The 22,220-nt window shown below is 48.1% G+C and overlaps 1 protein-coding gene across 2 annotated transcripts in view; it reads left to right on the plus strand.

Moving 5' to 3' along the window:
• Positions 1 to 22,220, plus strand: part of tspoap1 (TSPO associated protein 1) — a 209,868-nt gene that overhangs the window by 156,576 nt on the left and 31,072 nt on the right. For both annotated transcript variants that reach the window (XM_082974773.1, XM_082974774.1), the window contains exons 13-21: positions 3,216 to 3,433; positions 9,032 to 9,138; positions 9,351 to 9,460; positions 9,728 to 10,633; positions 10,899 to 11,050; positions 11,605 to 12,570; positions 13,325 to 13,672; positions 17,986 to 18,126; positions 21,145 to 21,214. In XM_082974773.1, the coding sequence (XP_082830899.1) occupies positions 3,216 to 3,433; positions 9,032 to 9,138; positions 9,351 to 9,460; positions 9,728 to 10,633; positions 10,899 to 11,050; positions 11,605 to 12,570; positions 13,325 to 13,672; positions 17,986 to 18,126; positions 21,145 to 21,214 (3,018 nt within the window). The remainder of the gene's footprint in view (positions 1 to 3,215; positions 3,434 to 9,031; positions 9,139 to 9,350; positions 9,461 to 9,727; positions 10,634 to 10,898; positions 11,051 to 11,604; positions 12,571 to 13,324; positions 13,673 to 17,985; positions 18,127 to 21,144; positions 21,215 to 22,220) is intronic.

Genomic DNA, 22,220 nt, shown 5'->3' on the forward strand with positions numbered 1-22,220 from the left:
CTAACATAAAGGCCTGATTGGTAGAGTGCTGCAGAGATGGTTGTCCTTTTGGAAGGTTCTCCCATCTCCACAGAGGAACTCTAGAGCTCTGTCAGAATGACCATCGGGTTCTTGGTCACCTCCCTGACCAAGGCACTTACATTTACATTTACATTTAAGTCATTTAGCAGACGCTCTTATCTCCCCCGATTGCTCAGTTTGGCCGGGCGGACAGCTCTGTGAAGAGTCTTGGTGGGTCCAAACTTCTTCCAATTAAGAATGATGTGTTCTCGGGGACCTTCAATGCTGCAGAAATGTTTTGGTACCCTTCCCCAGATCTGTGCCTTGACACAATCCTGTCTCGGAGCTCTACGGACAATTCCTTCAACCTCATGGCTTGATTTTTGCTCTGACGTGCATTGTCAACTGTGGGACCTAATATAGACAGGTGTGTGTGCCTTTCCAAATCATGTCCAATCAATTGAATTTACCACAGGTGGACTCCAATCAACTTGTAGAAACATCTCAAAGATGATCAATGGAATCAGGGTGCACCTGAGCTTAATTTTGAGTCTCATAGCAAAGGGTCTGAATACTCCTGTTATTTAATTTTTTATACATTTGCAACATTTTCTACAAATCTGTTTTCGCTTTGACATTATGGGGTATTGTGTGTGGTGTCATGATGTTGTCCTGGGGGTAGGTTTATGACCCCCCCCCCCCCAAATACCTTTCTCCATTCCCTCTCTCTCTTGACTCTACAGGAGGATTCTTGAATAGCCTTTGTTAAACATAGAGAGTCTGGGAACATCAAAAGGTGGGGGGAAAGGAACCATATTTCGGTAATAGAACCAGTTGAAAATATGCGTTGGTACTTAATGTATATGATGTCAGTTCGGTCGTCATCTGAGACATTATGACTGATGACAGGACGACATAAACTGTATCTGGGAAAGTCTACACATGCTAGTTATCAGATTCACATGGAATTTAAATGTTTAAATATGAAACTATTTGTGAAAAGATTAAATGTAATTTTAGCTTCCAAATGAGAGAATTGGGTTTTCGTAAGGTTAGAGCTCTGCTCACTCAGTGGCCCCGCCCATGTGAAGAGACATTGGTTATAAACTATGCAACACGCCCTTCTCTCCCCTCCTATATATAGCCCTTTACGAAAATCTAACTTTGTGTTCCGATATGACGTTAGGACGGTAGTCCTGTGTAGAAAGTGTTCAGATAATAAGCTGTTCCGGGTACATTAGGGTGAGAGCCCTATGTTAGAAGGACAAAGACCACCTACAGAACTAAACCAACCTCAGCAAGAACCTAACGAAATTAGCATCGAATTTCAATGTGAAGGTGACGATCTCCATGCCGGATGGATGAATTTCGACTATACCAGCCTGAATATAGCATGAGCTAAAAGTATGGCAACTTGGTATGAACTTTGAACTCTTATTCACTCCAGAAGTGATACCTCCTAGCCGTTGAGTTGTCAGCGGCCGCTGTAAACGTGGGCTAGGAAAGGACGGACGACCTATCCCGTCTACCACACAACGACATTACTATAACGTATCCAGTTTACCACCAGAGACACTCTTCAAAGGACAAGGAAGATCTCTGTTGGGCAACACGGCCTTCCATCTACCACCAACCTATTGAGTAAATATTTACTGCATTTTCCTTTTCCAAATGGGCGGTAATTTAGAATGCATAAGATACTGTAATTACGATAGCATAGCTTCTGCCTTTGTTACTCAAGTCTTCCCGCTCTTTCACTCAAACCCAACCCCCTCTCTTTGTGTAACCAGCCGTCGTATCTGTTCCGTCCACCAGGGACATTTTCTTTATGACAATTTGTAATCAATGTATGATCCATTCGTTATATGTAATTCTGTGTGATTAGTTAGGTATTTAGTAAATAAATGATTAAACCAGATTTTGTATTGCTGATTCAACTTGTTAGCCAGGGTTCGTGAAGATAACCAAGAATGTACCACTTTCAGATGAGACTATTGACTGCTAATATTGACTGCTATTGATGTAAAAGATGACTAGGTCTTTAAGAGTTTATTCGGAAGATAACAGCTCTATAAACATTATTTTGTGGTGCCCCGACTTTCTAGTTAATTATCTACCTGATTAGCTTAATCAGGTAATATTAATTACAGAGAAATTATTTTATAGCATGTCATATCACTTAATCCGGCATAGCCAAAGACACGACAGTGGAAAAAGTGTGGAGGGGTCTGATTACTTTCCGAATGCACTGTAAACCCTGGATTGCTGATACAATCTATTGGCCATTGAGAGGCTTTGAAGCTACCGGTTGGCCATATTGGTATTCCCCAGTAGAAGCAGTCCTCCATAGGAATGAATGGAATTCTACAGTATTTTAATTAAATGTTTCAAGGACAAATGTAATTTATTTTAGTATTTTTTTGTTGTAGTAGGAAGAGTAACATTAGTAATCTCCATCAATTATATTTCAAGGAAAATGTTTTTAAATATTTTTGTCATTTAAAAAAAAATGATTAGCTCACATAATATATTTTAAACCATGAATTAAGGTGTCTGTAATAGAACAAATGTGGAATAAATCAATTTCTATAGCTTCTCAAATATTTTTTATAATGGTGAGGAAGAGCCAAGATGGAGGCACGGTAACTTCAACACAATGGTGGGGGAGAGCCAAGATGGAGGCACGGTGGCTTCAACACAATGGTGGGGGAGAGCCAAGATGGCGGCACAGCGGCTTCAAAACTGCATCCCCTATCAGTCATCTAGTCTATTAATAAATCATTGGATGTGCCATGTACAGTGCTGTGGGGTGGGGGGGGGGGGGGGGGGGGGGGTGACCTCGAAGCACAGAGACAGATGGAGACAGGAGGGTTTTACGCCACTGTTTAATCAGCCAGGGATGACGTATGCCTGCCTGCTTTCACCACCTTCGCATCCTACTGGTCACCTAGCAACCTGCGCACCAACCACATACCAACCACCTAACCAGCTAACTACAAGCAGGGGAGTTGGGGTTAGATGTGTGTGGCCTGGGGTGACCAGCTATCTAGGCCACTGCCTCCAGAACACGTGCTGCTGCTCGCATGGGTTCCGAGCCGACCCACCGCTCTTCTATCACACTCTATCATCCTCTCACTCTCTCACTGTCCTACCTAATAAACATGAACATCCAGAAGTGGTGTATGTTTGCTCATGAAGTGTCTTCTTCCTCCTAGATGTGGCAGCAAATCTCCGGATGGGGGCCACCCCTCACGCTGCGGGTCTCACACGCTCCCCCACCGTCAAGCACCGTGAGCTGCCCACCATCAGCCTGACCAAGTCCTCCAGCACCCCCAAGTCTGCCTCTGACACCACCCACCTCTCCCCCAAGTCAGCTGAGTCCCACCACAGCCCCCACCACAGCCCACGCAGGACCAGCCCCACGCCACACGAGGTGAGAGCTCCAGCCCTGTTTCATATCATTCAATCACTACTCACTAGGGAGAATCACTACTCACTAGGGAGAATCACTACTCACTGGGGAGAATCACTACTCACTGGGGAGAATCACTACTCACTAGGGAGAATCACTACTCACTGGGGAGAATCACTACTCACTGGGGAGAATCACTACTCACTGGGGAGAATCACTACTCACTGGGGAGAATCACTACTCACTGGGGAGAATCACTACTCACTGGGGAGAATCACTACTCACTGGGGAGAATCACTACTCAGTGGGGAGAATCACTACTCACTAGGGAGAATCACTACTCACTGGGGAGAATCACTACTCACTGGGGAGAATCACTACTCACTAGGGAGAATCACTACTCACTGGGGAGAATCACTACTCACTGGGGAGAATCACAATTTATTTCATATGGAGAGTTTCCCGTTTAACTTTAAACCATGACCTGGAATCATGTGTGGTAGTGGAGTAGTCTTACTAAGGGCATAACTGTGGCCATTTCAGACTGACACAGCATTTTCGTTTTGGTTTAACTCTGGTACAGTAGCAACAAAAAAATAGCATGGACTATAATTTGCAAAAAGTGTCGCAATTTTTATTTTTGTCATGAGAATAAGCTATTTTCAATCAATTTTCAATCAATTGGACTCAAATATTCCTCAAGTCCTCCAGATCAAACCACTCATGGATTGTCTCCACTGAATGGCATTATCATTCCTGTGGATTTGCATGTCAGACTTCATGGATTTAAAAAAACGTCATTAGCCTTTCTTTCTCTCTCACACGGCACTGACTGTACTAGCACACCGGCTAGGGATTAAATACACAACGGTAAATACAGCACATGCAGTGTTAGAGATAACAGAATAAGACCTTGAGGTTGGGGGGGGGGGTCTGTCTTCTATCAGTGTTAGAGATAACAGAATAAGACCTTGTTGAGGTTGGGGGGGGGGGGGGGGTCTGTCTTCTATCAGTGTTATAGAGATAACAGAATAAGACCTTGATGTTGGGGGGGGGGGGGTCTGTCTTCTATCAGTGTTAGAGATAACAGAATAGGACCTTGTTGAGGTTGGGGGGAGGGTCTGTCTTCTATCAGTGTTAGAGATAACAGAATAAGACCTTGATGTTGGGAGGGGGGGGGGGTCTGTCTTCTATCAGTGTTAGAGATAACAGAATAGGACCTTGTGTTACGCGGAGTGGAACAGGGAAACCCAAGAGCAGACTCAGATGAAGATACTGGGATGAAGTAACCAAGGTATTTATTGAAACACAGGGGGGAGATGGAGTGCAGGCCAGGGGAAGCTCGGGCCGGTTTCAGGAAACCAGGTGCGGAGGCTGAGGCTGGAGCGAGAGGGGTTGGGACAGGGTAAGCAGGGCCGGAGGGGAATCCAAGGGAGCAGTGGAGTGGGGAATCCAGGGCAGAGTAGCAGGATGAGGAGACGTGGGACTGGAGACAGGGACCAGAGTCAGAGCGGGCGGAGCTGTAGCGGAGAGGAACACAGGCACAACAGGATCTAAATAGTAACAAACGGCTAGAAACGTAAACTGACTGATCAAAGATTACGATCTGGCAGTGTGAAAGTGGCAGGACTGAGTATTTGTAGAGGTTTTGATTATGGAACAGGTTGCAGCTGGTGGGGATCTGCTCTGACTCCAGCACACCTGTCTCCGCCCACACAATCACACAGAGAGAGGGAGAGGGAGAGAGTACTGGGGGAGTGGCGGCAGGTCAAGGAGACACAGGATGAGCAGTAGAGGGCGTGGCAGGAGCAGATGTAACACCTTATTGAGGTTGGGTGGCTGTCTTCTATCAGCGTTAGAGATAACAGAATAGGACCTTGTTGAGGTTAGAGGGGGTCTGTCTTCTCTAATTCAGTTTCCAGCTTTGTGCATGATCTTTTTTCTGTCTCTCTCACATGGCACTTCAGTGTTCAACATTGACCAAAGACAAATGCAGCACTTACAGTGGGAAATATAATATCCTTTTGGGTTGGAGTTTTGAAGCAGCAGAACCCTCCCTCATGCAGTGTCCAGCTTTGTGTTCTAGGCAGCTAGTTTGGGGTCTGAGTCTCTCTGTAGTGTCTGTCCTCCCTCTCATCCAGTCTCTCTGTAGTGTCTGTCCTCCCTCGCATCCAGTCTCTCTGTAGTGTCTGTCCTCCCTCTCATCCAGTCTCTCTGTAGTGTCTGTCCTCCCTCTCATCCAGTCTCTCTGTAGTGTCTGTCCTCCCTCTCATCCAGTCTCTCTGTAGTGTCTGTCCTCCCTCTCATCCAGTCTCTCTGTAGTAGGTATAAATCCTCCCTCTCATCCAGTCTCTCTGTAGTGGGTATAAATCCTCCCTCTCATCCAGTCTCTCTGTAGTGGGTATAAATCCTCCCTCTCATCCAGTCTCTCTGTAGTGGGTATAAATCCTCCCTCTCATCCAGTCTCTCTGTAGTGTCTGTCCTCCCTCTCATCCAGTCTCTCTGTAGTGGGTATAAATCCTCCCTCTCATCCAGTCTCTCTGTAGTGTCTGTCCTCCCTCTCATCCAGTCTCTCTGTAGTGTCTGTCCTCCCTCTCATCCAGTCTCTCTGTAGTGGGTATAAATCCTCCCTCTCATCCAGTCTCTCTGTAGTGGGTATAAATCCTCCCTCTCATCCAGTCTCTCTGTAGTGTCTGTCCTCCCTCTCATCCAGTCTCTCTGTAGTGGGTATTTATCCTCCCTGTCATCCAGTCTCTCTGTAGTGGGTATAAATCCTCCCTCTCATCCAGTCTCTCTGTAGTGTCTGTCCTCCCTCTCATCCAGTCTCTCTGTAGTGGGTATAAATCCTCCCTCTCATCCAGTCTCTCTGTAGTGGGTATAAATCCTCCCTCTCATCTAGTCTCTCTGTAGTGTCTGTCCTCCCTCTCATCCAGTCTCTCTGTAGTGGGTATAAATCCTCCCTCTCATCCAGTCTCTCTGTAGTGGGTATCTATCCTCCCTCTCATCTAGTCTCTCTGTAGTGGGTATAAATCCTTCCTCTCATCCAGTCTCTCTGTAGTGGGTATAAATCCTCCCTCTCATCTAGTCTCTCTGTAGTGGGTATAAATCCTCCCTCTCATCCAGTCTCTCTGTAGTGGGTATAAATCCTCCCTCTCATCCAGTCTCTCTGTAGTGGGTATAAATCCTCCCTCATCTAGTCTCTCTGTAGTGGGTATAAATCCTCCCTCTCATCTAGTCTCTCTGTAGTGGGTATAAATCCTTCCTCTCATCCAGTCTCTCTGTAGTGGGTATAAATCCTCCCTCTCATCTAGTCTCTCTGTAGTGGGTATAAATCCTCCCTCTCATCCAGTCTCTCTGTAGTGGGTATAAATCCTCCCTCTCATCCAGTCTCTCTGTAGTGGGTATAAATCCTCCCTCTCATCTAGTCTCTCTGTAGTGGGTATAAATCCTCCCTCTCATCCAGTCTCTCTGTAGTGTCTGTCCTCCCTCTCATCCTATTCTCTCTGTAGTGGGTATAAATCCTCCCTCTCATCCAGTCTCTCTGTAGTGTCTGTCCTCCCTCTCATCCAGTCTCTCTGTAGTGGGTATAAATCCTCCCTCTCATCCAGTCTCTCTGTAGTGGGTATAAATCCTCCCTCTCATCCAGTCTCTCTGTAGTGTCTGTCCTCCCTCTCATCCAGTCTCTCTGTAGTGGGTATAAATCCTCCCTCTCATCCAGTCTCTCTGTAGTGTCTGTCCTCCCTCTCATCCAGTCTCTCTGTAGTGTCTGTCCTCCCTCTCATCCAGTCTCTCTGTAGTGTCTGTCCTCCCTCTCATCCAGTCTCTCTGTAGTGTCTGTCCTCCCTCTCATCCAGTCTCTCTGTAGTGGGTATAAATCCTCCCTCTCATCCAGTCTCTCTGTAGTGTCTGTCCTCCCTCTCATCCAGTCTCTCTGTAGTGGGTATAAATCCTCCCTCTCATCCAGTCTCTCTGTAGTGTCTGTCCTCCCTCTCATCCAGTCTCTCTGTAGTGTCTGTCCTCCCTCTCATCCAGTCTCTCTGTAGTGGGTATAAATCCTCCCTCTCATCCAGTCTCTCTGTAGTGGGTATAAATCCTCCCTCTCATCCAGTCTCTCTGTAGTGTCTGTCCTCCCTCTCATCCAGTCTCTCTGTAGTGGGTATAAATCCTCCCTCTCATCCAGTCTCTCTGTAGTGTCTGTCCTCCCTCTCATCCAGTCTCTCTGTAGTGGGTATAAATCCTCCCTCTCATCCAGTCTCTCTGTAGTGTCTGTCCTCCCTCTCATCCAGTCTCTCTGTAGTGGGTATAAATCCTCCCTCTCATCCAGTCTCTCTGTAGTGGGTATAAATCCTCCCTCTCATCCAGTCTCTCTGTAGTGGGTATAAATCCTCCCTCTCATCCAGTCTCTCTGTAGTGGGTATAAATCCTCCCTCTCATCCAGTCTCTCTGTAGTGGGTATAAATCCTCCCTCTCATCCAGTCTCTCTGTAGTGGGTATAAATCCTCCCTCTCATCCAGTCTCTCTGTAGTGGGTATAAATCCTCCCTCTCATCCAGTCTCTCTGTAGTGGGTATAAATCCTCCCTCTCATCCAGTCTCTCTGTAGTGGGTATAAATCCTCCCTCTCATCCAGTCTCTCTGTAGTGGGTATAAATCCTCCCTCTCATCCAGTCTCTCTGTAGTGGGTATAAATCCTCCCTCTCATCCAGTCTCTCTGTAGTGGGTATAATCTCTATAATCTCTAAAACTCATATTCAGTGAGATAATCCCACTGCTGTAGATTCTGTTTTGGATTATGAAAGGTTGTAGTAGTTGTATGTGATTACCATGAAAAGGTTTTTCCCAGGCGGAGAGCTATAAATATGATGTCTGTTTTCTCATTGTTTACATGTAGTGTATCATTCATACCTTTAAAACTAGTCATACGACCAGACGACGAAGGAACGCACTCAACTTTTATATCAGTGTGCTTTTATATCAGTGTGTCTGTTGGAACCCTATCAGCCCTGGTCAAAATTTAGTGCACTACATAGGGAAGTAGTGCACTATAGCCTGTAGGGAATAGGGTGTTTGTGCGTTTGTGTCGGCCTGCAGTATTAGCCAGAGGGAAACATAGGCGGTCATCATTAAGCTGACGCTGGGAGCATTTTGAGAGAAGAGAAGGTACTGTTTAAGCAGCTTGTTAGTGGCCAATGTCCCAATCCACTGTGAATTGTGCCCAGCTGCCCACGTTATACATAAATCTCTTTGCAGAATCTCTGATGTAGAGGGAGTAAGTCGATGACAGAAAAAACAATATAATCATGCTTGTTGCCTTCTGCTGTTCAGGAGGCATTGATCCAGCCAGGGGTTGGGAAGGTTTTGACCTGATGGCAGCTCAAAGTTCCAATACAAAGTATATACCACTTAGCAAGCGCTTTTATCCAAAGACACTTTACATTCCAGTGAGTGCATACATTTTTTTTCTCATGAATATGTAATATTGTACTGGCTTGGAATGAACACTGCTAGGAATTGAGAAAACCCTGCAGGAATTTATATTGCTAGCGCCAAGCTCTTACCCACCAACCAGCACAGAGTACAACAAGTTTCCAGTGCCTCATTGTTGACTGTCATGTCGTCAGGTTGACACGGCCAGTGAAGTGGAGGAGTTGGACATCGATGTGTCCCCAGCGCCTTACACAGCTCTCAGGGGAGCCGCCCAGCTACAGGTCTTCATTGCCAGATACAGGTAAGGACTGGCAGACACAGCGTCGGCCAAATCAGCAGTATGCCTTCACTTTCTCCTAGTTTTAGTGCTGTTAGTTAGTAGAAAGAATTAAAGAACTGTTGTTTTCTTATTTTTTTGTTTTCACAAAGAATCTCGGTATACAACAGTAAACAATGAGATGAGTTGTGTTTCTTATACATTAGCGTTGATAATATGGCTTTGTTTTTCTCCAGCTATAACCCTTATGATGGTCCTAATGATAACCCAGAGGTGGAGCTGCCACTCACCGCCGGGGAGTACATCTATGTTTATGGCGGTATGGATGACGATGGCTTCTATGAAGGTGAGACTTCTCCAAAACCTTACGTTTTAACAATGAAAGTTTAAAAAAAAAATGTACACTGAAATGTTAACACTGAAATGTTGATTTTTTTTTATGTTGAAATGTTAACACTGAAAGTTACAATTTAACACTGACATGTTAAATCTGCAAGTTACAGTTTAACACTGACATGTTAACACTGCAAGTTTTTTTTTAACACTGTCAAAGTTTTTAGTGTCTGAAACAACACACCAAACGCAAGTCCTCTCTCTCTCGGTCCCTCTTCAGGAGAGCTGATGGACGGGCGGAGAGGGCTGGTCCCCTCCAACTTTGTGGAGCGCGTCTCAGACGACGACATGATAAGCGCCCACGTACCAGAAGGCACGGATATATCCCACAACTCCCTGCTAGACAGCAGCCTGCACAGCGCCAGTCACCAGCACCACCTCTGCCTGGGGGGCCCAGGTACCTCTGAGAGGACAGACCCTACGTCAGCAGCCTCCGTCCCGGTTTCTCTCTCCGTCCCCTCAGGGGAGCAGGTCCCCTCGGACCCCTCCCTCCCAGACCTCCTTTCCCCAGCCCCCCTCACCAACGGCCTGGATCTGGACCTAGAGGTGGGGTTGGGCACTGTGCCTTACCCGCGCAAGCTCACCCTCATCAAGCAGCTGGCCAAGAGCATCATCATCAGCTGGGACGGGCCGCTGGTGCCGGCGGGCTGGGGAAACGTGTGGAGCTACAATGTGTACGTGGACCAGGAGCTGAGGCTCAACGTGCCCTTCGGCTCCCAGACTAAAGCTGTCCTAGAGAGACTAGACGTCACCCTCAAGGCCTACCGGGTGTCTGTGCAGAGCCTGACGGAGCGCGGCAGCTCAGACCAGCTCCGTTGCTCGTTACTGGTGGGTAGGGACGTGTGTGTGGCGCCTACCCAGCTCAGAGTCGACCGGGTCACCGCCACCTCGGCCAGCCTGGCCTGGCTGCCTAGCAACAGTAACTATGTGCATGTCGTGTCCTTGAACGAGGAGGAGATGGAGCTGGTGAAGGCTGGCAGCTACTCACTGTGCCTCAGTAACCTCACGCCCAGCCTTCAGTACACAGTCAAGGTGGAGGCTCAGCCACACCAAACCCCCTGGGAGATTCCCCAGGAGAGACGGGAACACAAGACCGCCACCACCACCTTCACCACGTTGGCTGCAGGTACGTGTTGCGAGACAGGGGAGAGAGATACTGGAGATCAGAGGTACAGTGCTCAAGTCCAAGTAAGGAGGGCTGAGGAATTGCTGGTTTTATGTTTCTACATGAAAGCTAGTTTGATTCATGTCAGCGATTGGCCAGAGATTCCACTCAACTGGTGTCCTCGGTCTTTACACAGTCCCTGATTTTAGATAGGAGGAATGTAGTCAGGGGCTGTTTATGAGCTGAGATTTGCTTGTGGTTTGATGTTTAATCCCTCGTCTCCCAGGCCCCCCAGACGCTCCTCTGGACGTGCAGCTGGAGCAGGGGCCCTCCCCGGGAATCGCCCTCATCAGCTGGCTGCCTGTCACCATCGATGCTGCTGGGACCTCCAACGGGGTCCGCGTCACCGGATACACAATCTACGCTGACAAGAAAAAGGCGAGAACTGTAGTATTGTGTTTCTGCACTGGAAACAGAGCAGAGTGTTTTAGGTTTTGGATGTAAAGAGGATGAAATTATGCTGGGAGGGAAATGCTTCTGAAAATAGTTTTGAATCGAGTGTGTCTGTCAGGCCAGTGTTTTAGGAGAGGTTCTGGGCTCTAAAGGCCCATTGAGTGTGTCTGTCAGGCCAGTGTTTTAGGAGAGGTTCTGGGCTCTAAAGGCCCATTGAGTGTGTCTGTCAGACCAGTGTTTTAGGAGACGTTCTGGGCTCTAAAGGCCCGTTGAGTGTGTCTGTCAGACCAGTGTTTTAGGAGAGGTCCTGGGCTCTAAAGGCCCATTGAGTGTGTCTGTCAGACCAGTGGTTATGTATTGCTCTCATTCTCAAGACAGTGGTGTGTGTTTGTGTTCCACAGTATTTGTGGTGATTCAGCTTCGACTGTAATGATGTCTTGTCCCATGCTGCTGACTTTTCTATTGTTTGTCAGAGTTGTGAGGATAGTGTGTGTCTGTGCTGCTGACACTACCCCCTCTCCTCTCCTGCCATACCCTAGGTGTTGGAGGTGTCGTCCCCCACGGCGGGCAGTGCCCTGATGGGCCCGTCTCAGATCCAGTCCCTGATGGCAGCCCACGAGCTCACTGTGCGCACCATGTCTGCCCATGGGGAGTCCATCGACTCTGTGCCAGTCAACGTGCCCGCCAAGTTGTCTGACATCATGACCGGCCAGGCTTCGGCCGCCTCCTGCTCCTCGTCTACCCCCGTTCGTCAGTCAACACCTGTCCACCAGTCGCCACCCTACCAGTCACCCCCTGTTCACCAGTCACCCCCCGTTCACCAGTCACCCCCCGTTCACCAGTCACCCCCCGTTCACCAGTCACCCCCTGTTCACCAGTCACCTCCCGTTCGCCAGTCACCTCCCTACCAGTCACCCCCAGTGCATCAGTTAACTCCTGTCCACCAGTCACCCCCTGTCCACCAGTCGCCACCCTACCAGTCACCCCCCGTTCACCAGTCACCCCCCGTTCGTCAGTCACCCCCCGTTCGTCAGTCAACCCTTGTTCACCAGTCACCTCCCTACCAGTCACCCCCAGTGCATCAGTTAACTCCTGTCCACCAGTCACCCCCTGTCCACCAGTCGTCACCCTACCAGTCACCACCCTACCAGTCGCCCCCCTTCCTGTCTTCGTCACCACCCGTCCAGCCCCAATCCCCATCTTACGGGAACTCAGCTGCCAAAGTCTCCATGCTGCCCTACGCCACTGCCTCGTCGCCACTAGACGTCGCACACACCATGGGCCCTAACGGGGGGCTGCCCTCTGCCAACTCTCCCCCAGTCCACGCCCTCTACACAGAGGCCTGCTCCCCACACCCTGCCTCGTACGCAGAGGTCTGGGCTAACCCCTTAGCAAAATCTCCTGTCCCCCCTTGGGCCGCCTTGGCAGTGCATGAGGCTATGTCATCTCCAGTAGCACTAAACTATCAGGCCAAGCTACCATCAGCTTCTCACATCAACACAACGGTATGTACAACACTGCTTAAACACCTGCTCTAGAGCTCTTATTAACAACTCTCATCTAGAACTCTAAAACTCTCTAGAACTCTCATCTAGAACTCTAAAACTCACCTGCTCTAGAACTCTCATATGGAACTCACCTGCTCTAGAACTCTCATCTAGAACTCTAAAACTCTCTAGAACTCTCATCGAGAACTCTAAAACTCACCTGCTCTAGAACTCTCATCTAGAACTCTAAAACTCACCTGCTCTAGAACTCTCATCTAGAATTCTAAAACTCACCTGCTCTAGGAGTGTCATCTAGAAGTCCCCTGCTCTAGAACTCTCATATGGAACTCACCTGCTCTAGAACACTCATCTAGAACTCTAGAACTAACCTCTAGAATGCTCATCTAGAACTCTAGGTCTCACCTGCTCTAGAATGCTCATCTAGAACTCTAAAACTCACCTGCTCCAGAACTCTTATTTAGAACTCTAGAACTCACCTAGTCTAGAACTCTCATCTAGAACTCTCATCTAGAACTCTCCTCTAGAACTCTAGAACTCACTTGCTCTAGAACATTTATCTAGAACTCACTTGCTCGAGAACAGTCATCTAGAACTCACCTGCTCTAGAATGTTCATGTAGAACTCTAGAACTCACCTACTCTAGAACACTCATCTAGAACCTCTAGAACTCACCTGTCGTTATCTAGTCTACATTACTGTAACTATGTTAACTAAGTGTATGTAATACTGTATATCCTTGTCCTCCAACCAGAACCCACATCTAGGCCCAGTAGCAGCCGCGGAGCAGAGCAGAGCAGACACAAACAGCCCCGGAGTTCCCCGTCCTGTCATGTCCATCACAGACTTTATCCCTGTGGAGGACGACTCCCGTGCCAACCTTTCAACCCCTGAGCCCTACCCCACCCCGCCCAAGGCCCTAGTGCCACACGCTAGGGACCTCATCAACCCCCTGGACACACAGCCTCTCCGGCCCCCCAGAGCCCCCTCTCCCCTGGAGTCAGAACCAGACTACTCCATGGAGAGGCCGACCACACGCTTGGTGTCCATGGAGGACTTCCTCAGGCAGGACCAGGACACAGGCTTCAACAGGCAGCCACAGGTTGGTTGGTTAGTTAGTTAGTTAGTTAGTTAGTTAGTTAGTTAGTTAGTTAGTTAGTTAGTTAGTTAGTTAGTTAGTCAGTCAGTCAGTCAGTCAGTCAGTCAGTCAGTCAGTCAGTCAGTTAGTTAGTTAGTTACAGTGCATTTGGAAAGTATTCAGACCACTTGACATTTTTTCCTCATAAATCTACACACAATACCCCATAATGACAAAGCAAAAAGAGTTCAATCTTGGTTTCATCAGACCAGAAAATCTTGTTTCTCATGGTCTGAGAGTCTTTAGGTGGCTTTTGGAAAACTCCAAGCTGGCTGTCATGTGCCTTTTTGCTCTGACATGCACTGTCAACTGTGGGACCTTATATAGACAGGTGTGTGCCTTTCCAAATCATGTCCAATCAATTGAATTTACCACAGGTGGACTCCAATCAAGGTGTAGAAACATCTCAAGGATGATCAATGGAAACAGGATGCACCTGCACTCAATTTCGAGTCTCATAGTAAACGGTCTGAATAAGGAATTTCTGTTTTTAATTTTAACAAATTTGCTGAAATTCTAAAAAAATGTTTTTGCTTTTTCATTATGGGGTATTGTGTGTAGATTTTATTAGATTTTATCAATTTTAGAATAAGGCTGTAACATAAATGTGGAAAAAGTCAAGGGGTCTGAATACTTTCCAAATGCACAGTAGTTAGTTAGTTAGTTAGTTAGTTAGTTAGTTAGTTAGTTAGTTAGTTAGTTAGTTAGTCGTAGTCAGTCAGTCAGTCAGTCAGTCAGTCAGTCAGTCAGTCAGTCAGTCAGTCAGTCAGTCAGTCAGTCAGTCAGTCAGTCAGTTAGTTAGTTAGTTAGTCAGTCAGTCAGTCAGTCAGTCAGTCAGTCAGTTAGTTAGTTAGTTCGTCAGTCAGTCAGTCAGTCAGTCAGTCAGTCAGTCAGTCACTTAGTTAGTTAGTTCGTCAGTCAGTCAGTCAGTCAGTCAATTTGTTTCATTAGTCCATTGTTGATATAGTCCCAAAATGTTTTGCATGTCAGCAATCAAGTTTTCAAAAGTATATAATATAACTAGTATATAACTTTCAAAATACAGAAATGCAGCCGGTATTATGGATTTTGCATCATATGATGCTGCGTTTTACATCATATGATGCAAAACCATAATACCGGTTGTATTTCTTTATTTTGAAAGTTATGTATCTTGAAAACTTGATTGCTGACATGCAAAAACATTTTGGGACTATATCAACAATGGACTAATGAAACAAATAACAAATACCTTAAAATGTCATGGCCAGTTTCCTGGGCAGATACAATCTGCAAGCTACAGCAGACACCTCTGAAGTAGTCTTTATTGTCCCCATGTTCCCTTCACATTGGCTAGTACTCTCTGTGTTTTAATCCTCTGATGATTTGGATAAAGCAGGCTCAGAAAGAAACTCTTAGAGAGATCACTGGTCATGCCCTCACACACAGGTTAAAAGAGTGCCAACATCACCCAGCCTTACCTCTTGTTTAGATGAACCAGTTACTGCTCTAGCTCTAGGAAAGGCTGTGTGTTCATTATCTCTTGTTTCGATGAACCAGTTACTGCTCTAGCTCTAGGAAAGGCTGTGGGATCATTATCTCTTGTTTAGATGAACCAGTTAGTGCTCTAGCTCTAGGAAAGGCTGTGGGGTCATTATCTCTTGTTTAGATGAACCAGTTAGTGCTCTAGCTCTAGGAAAGGCTGTGTGTTCATTATCTCTTGTTTAGGTGAACCAGTTACTGCTCTAGCTCTAGGAAAGGCTGTGGGTTCATTATCTCTTGTTTAGATGAACCAGTTACTGCTCTAGCTCTAGGAAAGGCTGTGGGATCATTATCTCTTGTTTAGATGAACCAGTTAGTGCTCTAGCTCTACGAAAGGCTGTGTGTTCATTATCTCTTGTTTAGATGAACCAGTTACTGCTCTAGCTCTAGGAAAGGCTGTGGGATCATTATATCTTGTTTAGATGAACCAGTTACTGCTCTAGCTCTAGGAAAGGCTGTGGGTTCATTATCTCTTGTTTAGATGAACCAGTATACTCTATCTCTAGGAAAGGCTGTGGGTTCATTATCTCTTGTTTAGATGAACCAGTTAGTGCTCTAGCTCTAGGAAAGGCTGTGGGTTCATTATCTCTTGTTTAGATGAACCAGTATACTCTATCTCTAGGAAAGGCTGTGGGTTCATTATCTCTTGTTTAGATGAACCAGTTACTCCTCTATCTCTAGGAAAGGCTGTGGGTTCATTATCTCTTGTTTAGATGAACCAGTTGTCGTGTCTTTGGCTATGCCGGATTAAGTGATATGACATGCTAACCTATAAAATTCTTTCTCTAATTAATATTACCTGATTAAGCTAATCATGTAAATGTAATTAACTAGAAAGTCGGGGCACCACGGAAGAACGTTTATAGAGCCGTTATCTTCGGAATAAACTCTTAAAATACTTAGTAATACTTTACATCGGTAGCAGTCAATATTAACCCTTATCTTATTTTCAGTCTCATAATGAAAGTTGTAAATTCTTGGTTATCTTCACGAACCCTGGCTAACAAGTTGAATCAGCAATACCAAATTGGGTTTAATTATTTATTTACTAAATAGCTAACTAATCACACAGAATTACACATACACAGAATACAGATGATGTCATACAGAAAACGTCCTGGTGGACGGAACCTGTATGAAAGCTGGTTACACAAAGGAAAGGGGGTTGGGCTTGAATCTAAGAGCGGGAAGATTTAGGAACACAGAAACAGCAGCTATGCTATCGTAAATACATTATCTTATGCATTCTAAATTACCGCCCATTTGGAAAAGGAAAATGCAATAAATATTTACTCTGAGCTGCGCTTCGGTAGATTGGTCGTAGATGCTGGCCGGGTTGGCCAACAGATCTCCCTGTTTTCGGAAGAATGTCAATGGTGGTCAATTGGATACGTGGTGGTATCTTCGTCTGGTTGTTAGACTTGATCCGTCGTCCGTCCTTTCCTAGCCCACGTTAGCAGCGGCCGCTGCTAACTCAACGGCTAGGAAGTAGCACTTCTGTAGTGAATAAGCTCAAAGTTCATACCAGTTCATACCATAGCTCACGCCGAGGTTGGCTTAGTTCTGTCCTTGACATGTGTGTCCTTCTAACGTAGAGGCTGCAGACCTCACGTACTGGAACAACTGGTTATCTTTTCGTCAAAGGCTTATATAGTGGAGAGGGGGGAAGGATGTGTTTCATCGTTTATAACCCCTGTCTCTTCACAGGGGTGGGCCACTGATCAAGCAGGGCACTTTCCTTATGAAAACCCAATTCTCTCATTTGGAAGCTAAAATTACATTTAATCTCCTAACAAACAATTTCCATATCAAACATTTCAATTGCATAACAATTCCATGTGACTCTGATAACTAGAGGGTGGATACTTTCCCAGGTACAGTTTATGTCGTCCTGTCATCAATCATAATGTCTCAGATGACAACTGAAATGAAATCCATACTCATTACGTTATCAAGCATATTTCCAACTGGTTTTATTAACAAAATATGGTTCCTTTCCCCATTTGTTTGATGTTCCCAGACTCTCTATATTTAACACAGGCTATTCAAGTCCTTCAGTAGGGTCAGAGAGGAGAAGGGAGAAAGGTATTTATGGGGGGGGGGGTCATAAACCTTACCCACAGGCCAACGTCATGACACAATATACTCTATCTCTAGGAAAGGCTGTGGGATCATTATCTCTTGTTTAGATGAACCAGTTACTCCTCTATCTCTAGGAAAGGCTGTGTGTTCATTATCTCTTGTTTAGATGAACCAGTTAGTGCTATAGCTCTAGGAAAGGCTGTGGGTTCATTATCTCTTGTTTAGATGAACCAGTTAGTGCTCTAGCTCTAGGAAAGGCTGTGTGTTCATTATCTCTTGTTTAGATGAATGAACCAGTTAGTGCTCTAGCTCTAGGAAAGGCTGTGGGATCATTATCTCTTATGTATCAACAGGGTGCTTCAGACCAGGAAGCATTGAGGATAGAGGCAGGATACCAAGATATACCAGCGCTCATAGTACAATTTAGCGCAAATGTACCTAATAAATTAATGTTTCACTTTTATTGGCACCTACAGTTAATAGCACTAAAATAATATCAACTCTAAATGTAGATTTGTAGATTTTATATGAGTTAGATATTGGCTATGACATCATTGGTTAATCCTTATGCCTGTCCTGTTGGGTATGTTTTATATGACGTAGATAAGCACCATCATTGGTTATTCCACGGTCTGTAAGTCTGTTGTGCTGTGTGGTTCTGTTCTGTGGTTCAGCGTTATACCGCTGGCCTGGTGGAGCCAGAGAGCAGTAGGGGATCTGACCTGTCTGATATCCTGGAGGAAGAGGAGGATGACCTCTACTCTGACCCCCCTGGACCCGCCCTGGCCCGGGGGTACACCACCGGAGCTAACAGGGTAAACAGTCACCACACACACACACACACACACACCACAACACAGACACCTGATCTGGCTGTGGAGGACAGCCTCTGTTTTGGTTACGTTTGTTTTTATTTATTTTTTCTCTTTCACTCTTGAATTCACTCATCTTTTTGATTCATTTCCTTTTACTTTTTCTTCGTACGTCACATTCCACCCTCACTCTTCCCTGTTCCTCCTGTGACCCTGTCCTGCCCACCACTCCACCCTCACCCTTCCCTGTTCCTCCTGTCACCCTGTCCTGTCCACCACTCCACCCTCACTCTTCCCTGTTCCTCCTGTCACCCTGTCCTGCCCATCACTCCACCCTCACTCTTCCCTGTTCCTCCTGTCACCCTGTCCTGCCCACCACTCCACCCTCACTCTTCCCTGTTCCTCCTGTCACCCTGTCCTGTCCACCACTCCACCCTCACCCTTCCCTGTTCCTCCTGTCACCCTGTCCTGCCCACCACTCCACCCTCACCCTTCACTGTTCCTCCTGTCACCCTGTCCTGTCCACCACTCCACCCTCACCCTTCCCTGTTCCTCCTGTCACCCTGTCCTGCCCACCACTCCACCCTCACTCTTCCCTGTTCCTCCTGTCACCCTGTCCTGTCCACCACTCCACCCTCACTCTTCCCTGTTCCTCCTGTCACCCTGTCCTGCCCACCACTCCACCCTCACTCTTCCGTGTTCCTCCTGTCACCCTGTCCTGTCCACCACTCCACCCTCACTCTTCCCTGTTCCTCCTGTCACCCTGTCCTGCCCACCACTCCACCCTCACTCTTCCCTGTTCCTCCTGTCACCCTGTCCTGCCCACCACTCCACCCTCACCCTTCCCTGTTCCTCCTGTCACCCTGTCCTGCCCACCACTCCACCCTCACTCTTCCCTGTTCCTCCTGTCACCCTGTCCTGTCCACCACTCCACCCTCACCCTTCCCTGTTCCTCCTGTCACCCTGTCCTGCCCACCACTCCACCCTCACTCTTCCCTGTTCCTCCTGTCACCCTGTCCTGCCCACCACTCCACCCTCACTCTTCCCTGTTCCTCCTGTCACCCTGTCCTGTCCACCACTCCACCCTCACTCTTCCCTGTTCCTCCTGTCACCCTGTCCTGCCCACCACTCCACCCTCACCCTTCCCTGTTCCTCCTGTCACCCTGTCCTGCCCACCACTCCACCCTCACTCTTCCCTGTTCCTCCTGTCACCCTGTCCTGCCCACCACTCCACCCTCACTCTTCCCTGTTCCTCCTGTCACCCTGTCCTGCCCACCACTCCACCCTCACTCTTCCCTGTTCCTCCTGTCACCCTGTCCTGCCCACCACTCCACCCTCACTCTTCCCTGTTCCTCCTGTCACCCTGTCCTGCCCACCACTCCACCCTCACCCTTCCCTGTTCCTCCTGTCACCCTGTCCTGCCCACCACTCCACCCTTACTCTTCCCTGTTCCTCCTGTCACCCTGTCCTGTCCACCACTCCACCCTCACTCTTCCCTGTTCCTCCTGTCACCCTGTCCTGCCCACCACTCCACCCTCACTCTTCCCTGTTCCTCCTGTCACCCTGTCCTGCCCACCACTCCACCCTCACTCTTCCCTGTTCCTCCTGTCACCCTGTCCTGCCCACCACTCCACCCTCACCCTTCACTGTTCCTTCCTGACCTCCTACCTCATCCAACCTTCGTACCTTCAACCTGTTACACCTCCTCCGCAATGACCCTTGACCCCCGTAGGCAGACCAGTGGGAGGTGCCGGACAGTGACGAGGAGATTGTGGAGAAGATCCTGAAGCTTCCTCCTCAGGCCCAGACTCAGGCCCACCACCACTACCATCAGGATCTTCATCACCATAACGAGCACTTGTTCAGCATCCCAGAGGTCACTGATGAAGAGGACAAAAGCGTGGACGAGGACTATAGTCACCGTCGCCACCGCAGACAGTCCCAAGCCGGGCCCAGCCGCCACCCTGATGATCCCCACTACCACAGCCCCAGACACCAACCCCACCACCACCACAGCAGCAGCAGACCCGAAGCCAAAGAGCCTTCACCCAGACACAGGGGTGGTGCTGTTTTTCGTACCCAGAACAGGGTCCACTACTCAGACACAGTAGACAGCATCCGCCACTCTGAGGAGGGGCTGCTGGACCCCGGGGCCAGTAGGGATGTGTGGGTTCCCCGGGCCACCCAGAAGGCCCACCACAGTGGGGGAGGGAGTAGGGCGGGGACGATGGCCTTGGTAGGCGGACTGGGGGACCGGCTCAGACGAGAAGCCTTGCTACGGAGTCAGATGGCGGTCGCTGCGTTAACGTCCCAGGCCACCGGCCACACACCGGGTCCTGGTCCGGGCTCCCACCTGGTCAGCAAGACTGCTCGGACGGTCAATTCCCCGGTGGCCTCGGTAACAGAAATCGACCTTGAGTACGGGACAGACGAGGAGGAGCCGTTGACCTACGACCCCGGGGAACGAGGAGAGGTGGTGGTAGACCAGATGAGCTCTGAGTGGTGGGGGGAGGGGGTACATCCTGAACCCAGGCCTCTAGCCAGGCTCCGGGGGAAACCTGCCCTCCAGGCCATCGCAGCTGCTGCAGCAGAATGGGTGTGTTCTCACTCGTTGTGTCCTGGGACTGTATTCTCTCTGGATTCCCTGTCTTCTACCGCCGCCTGTGTAGTCGTCTTATCATGACGCCTCAGGTCACCTTGCGTCTGTCTGTCTGTCTGACTGACTGTCTGTACTATCTGCTTCTCCAGACTCATTCAACCTGCACAACCACCTGGTTCTTATCCTATACAACTCATGTCTCTAACCCTGCACTGTTGGACTATACATTCAACTGCTGTCTGTCTTTCTCTCTGACTGACTGTCTCGCTCTGTGTGTGTGTGTGTGTGTGTGTGTGTGTGTGTGTGTGTGTGTGTGTGTGTGTGTGTGTGTGTGTGTGTGTGTGTGTGTGTGTGTGTGTGTGTGTGTGTGTGTGTGTGTGTGTGTGTGTGTGTGTGTGTGTGTGTGTGTGTGTGTTGACCAGGAGGCTGGGTGGAGCGGACAGCCTGGATCTCCGAAGCTGACCAGGTCAGAGGTCATACATCAACTCAAAGGTCAGAATCAAATTCATCCTCCTCTTCACCCCCTCTCTTTATATTGATCTCTCTCTCTGTCTCTGTCTCTCTCTGTCTCTGTCTGTCTCTCTCTGTCTCTGTGTCTGTCTGTCTGTCTGTCTGTCTGTCTGTCTGTCTGTCTGTCTGTCTGTCTGTCTGTCTGTCTGTCTGTCTGTCTGTCTGTCTGTCTGTCTGTCTCTCTCTCTCTCTCTCTCTCTCTCTCTCTCTCTCTCTCTCTCCTCTCTCTCTCTCTCTCTCTCTGTCTCTCTCTCTGTGTCTCTGTCTTTCTGTCTCTGTCTCTCTCTCTCTGTCTCTCTCTGTCTCTGTCTCTCTCTGTCTCTGTCTCTCTCTGTCTCTCTCTGTCTCTCTCTGTGTCTGTCTTTCTGTCTCTCTCTCTCTGTGTCTGTCTTTCTGTCTCTCCCTCTCTCTCTCTTTTTCTCTCTCTCTCTGTCTCTTTCTCTCTCTCTCTTTATATGTACAGTGCTAGTACAACAGGACTATAGTCACCAATCTGCAGTCAGTCAGATTACCAGCGCATTTAGGGCAGGGGGGAGGAGGGGGAGGACAGTACTATAACAGGGATGGGGGAGGAGGGGTAGGACAGTACTATAACAGGGATAGGGGAGGAGGGGGAGGACAGTACTATAACAGGGATGGGGGAGGAGGGGGAGGACAGTACTATAACAGGGATGGGGGAGGAGGGGGAGGACAGTACTATAACAGGGATAGGGGAGGGGGAGGACAGTACTATAACAGGGATAGGGGAGGGGGAGGACAGTACTATAACAGGGATGGAGAGGAGGGGGAGGACAGTACTATAACAGGGATGGGGGAGGAGGGGGAGGACAGTACTATAACAGGGATAGGGGAGGGGGAGGACAGTACTATAACAGGGATAGGGGGAGGGGGAGGACAGTACTATAACAGGGATGTGGGAGGAGGGGGAGGACAGTACTATAACAGGGATAGGGGAGGAGGGGAGGACAGTACTATAACAGGGATGGGG

Source organism: Salmo salar, chromosome 04, assembly GCF_965601325.2.
Source record: "Salmo salar chromosome 04, fSalSal1, whole genome shotgun sequence".
In the NCBI taxonomy this organism is placed as follows: Eukaryota; Metazoa; Chordata; class Actinopteri; order Salmoniformes; family Salmonidae; genus Salmo; species Salmo salar.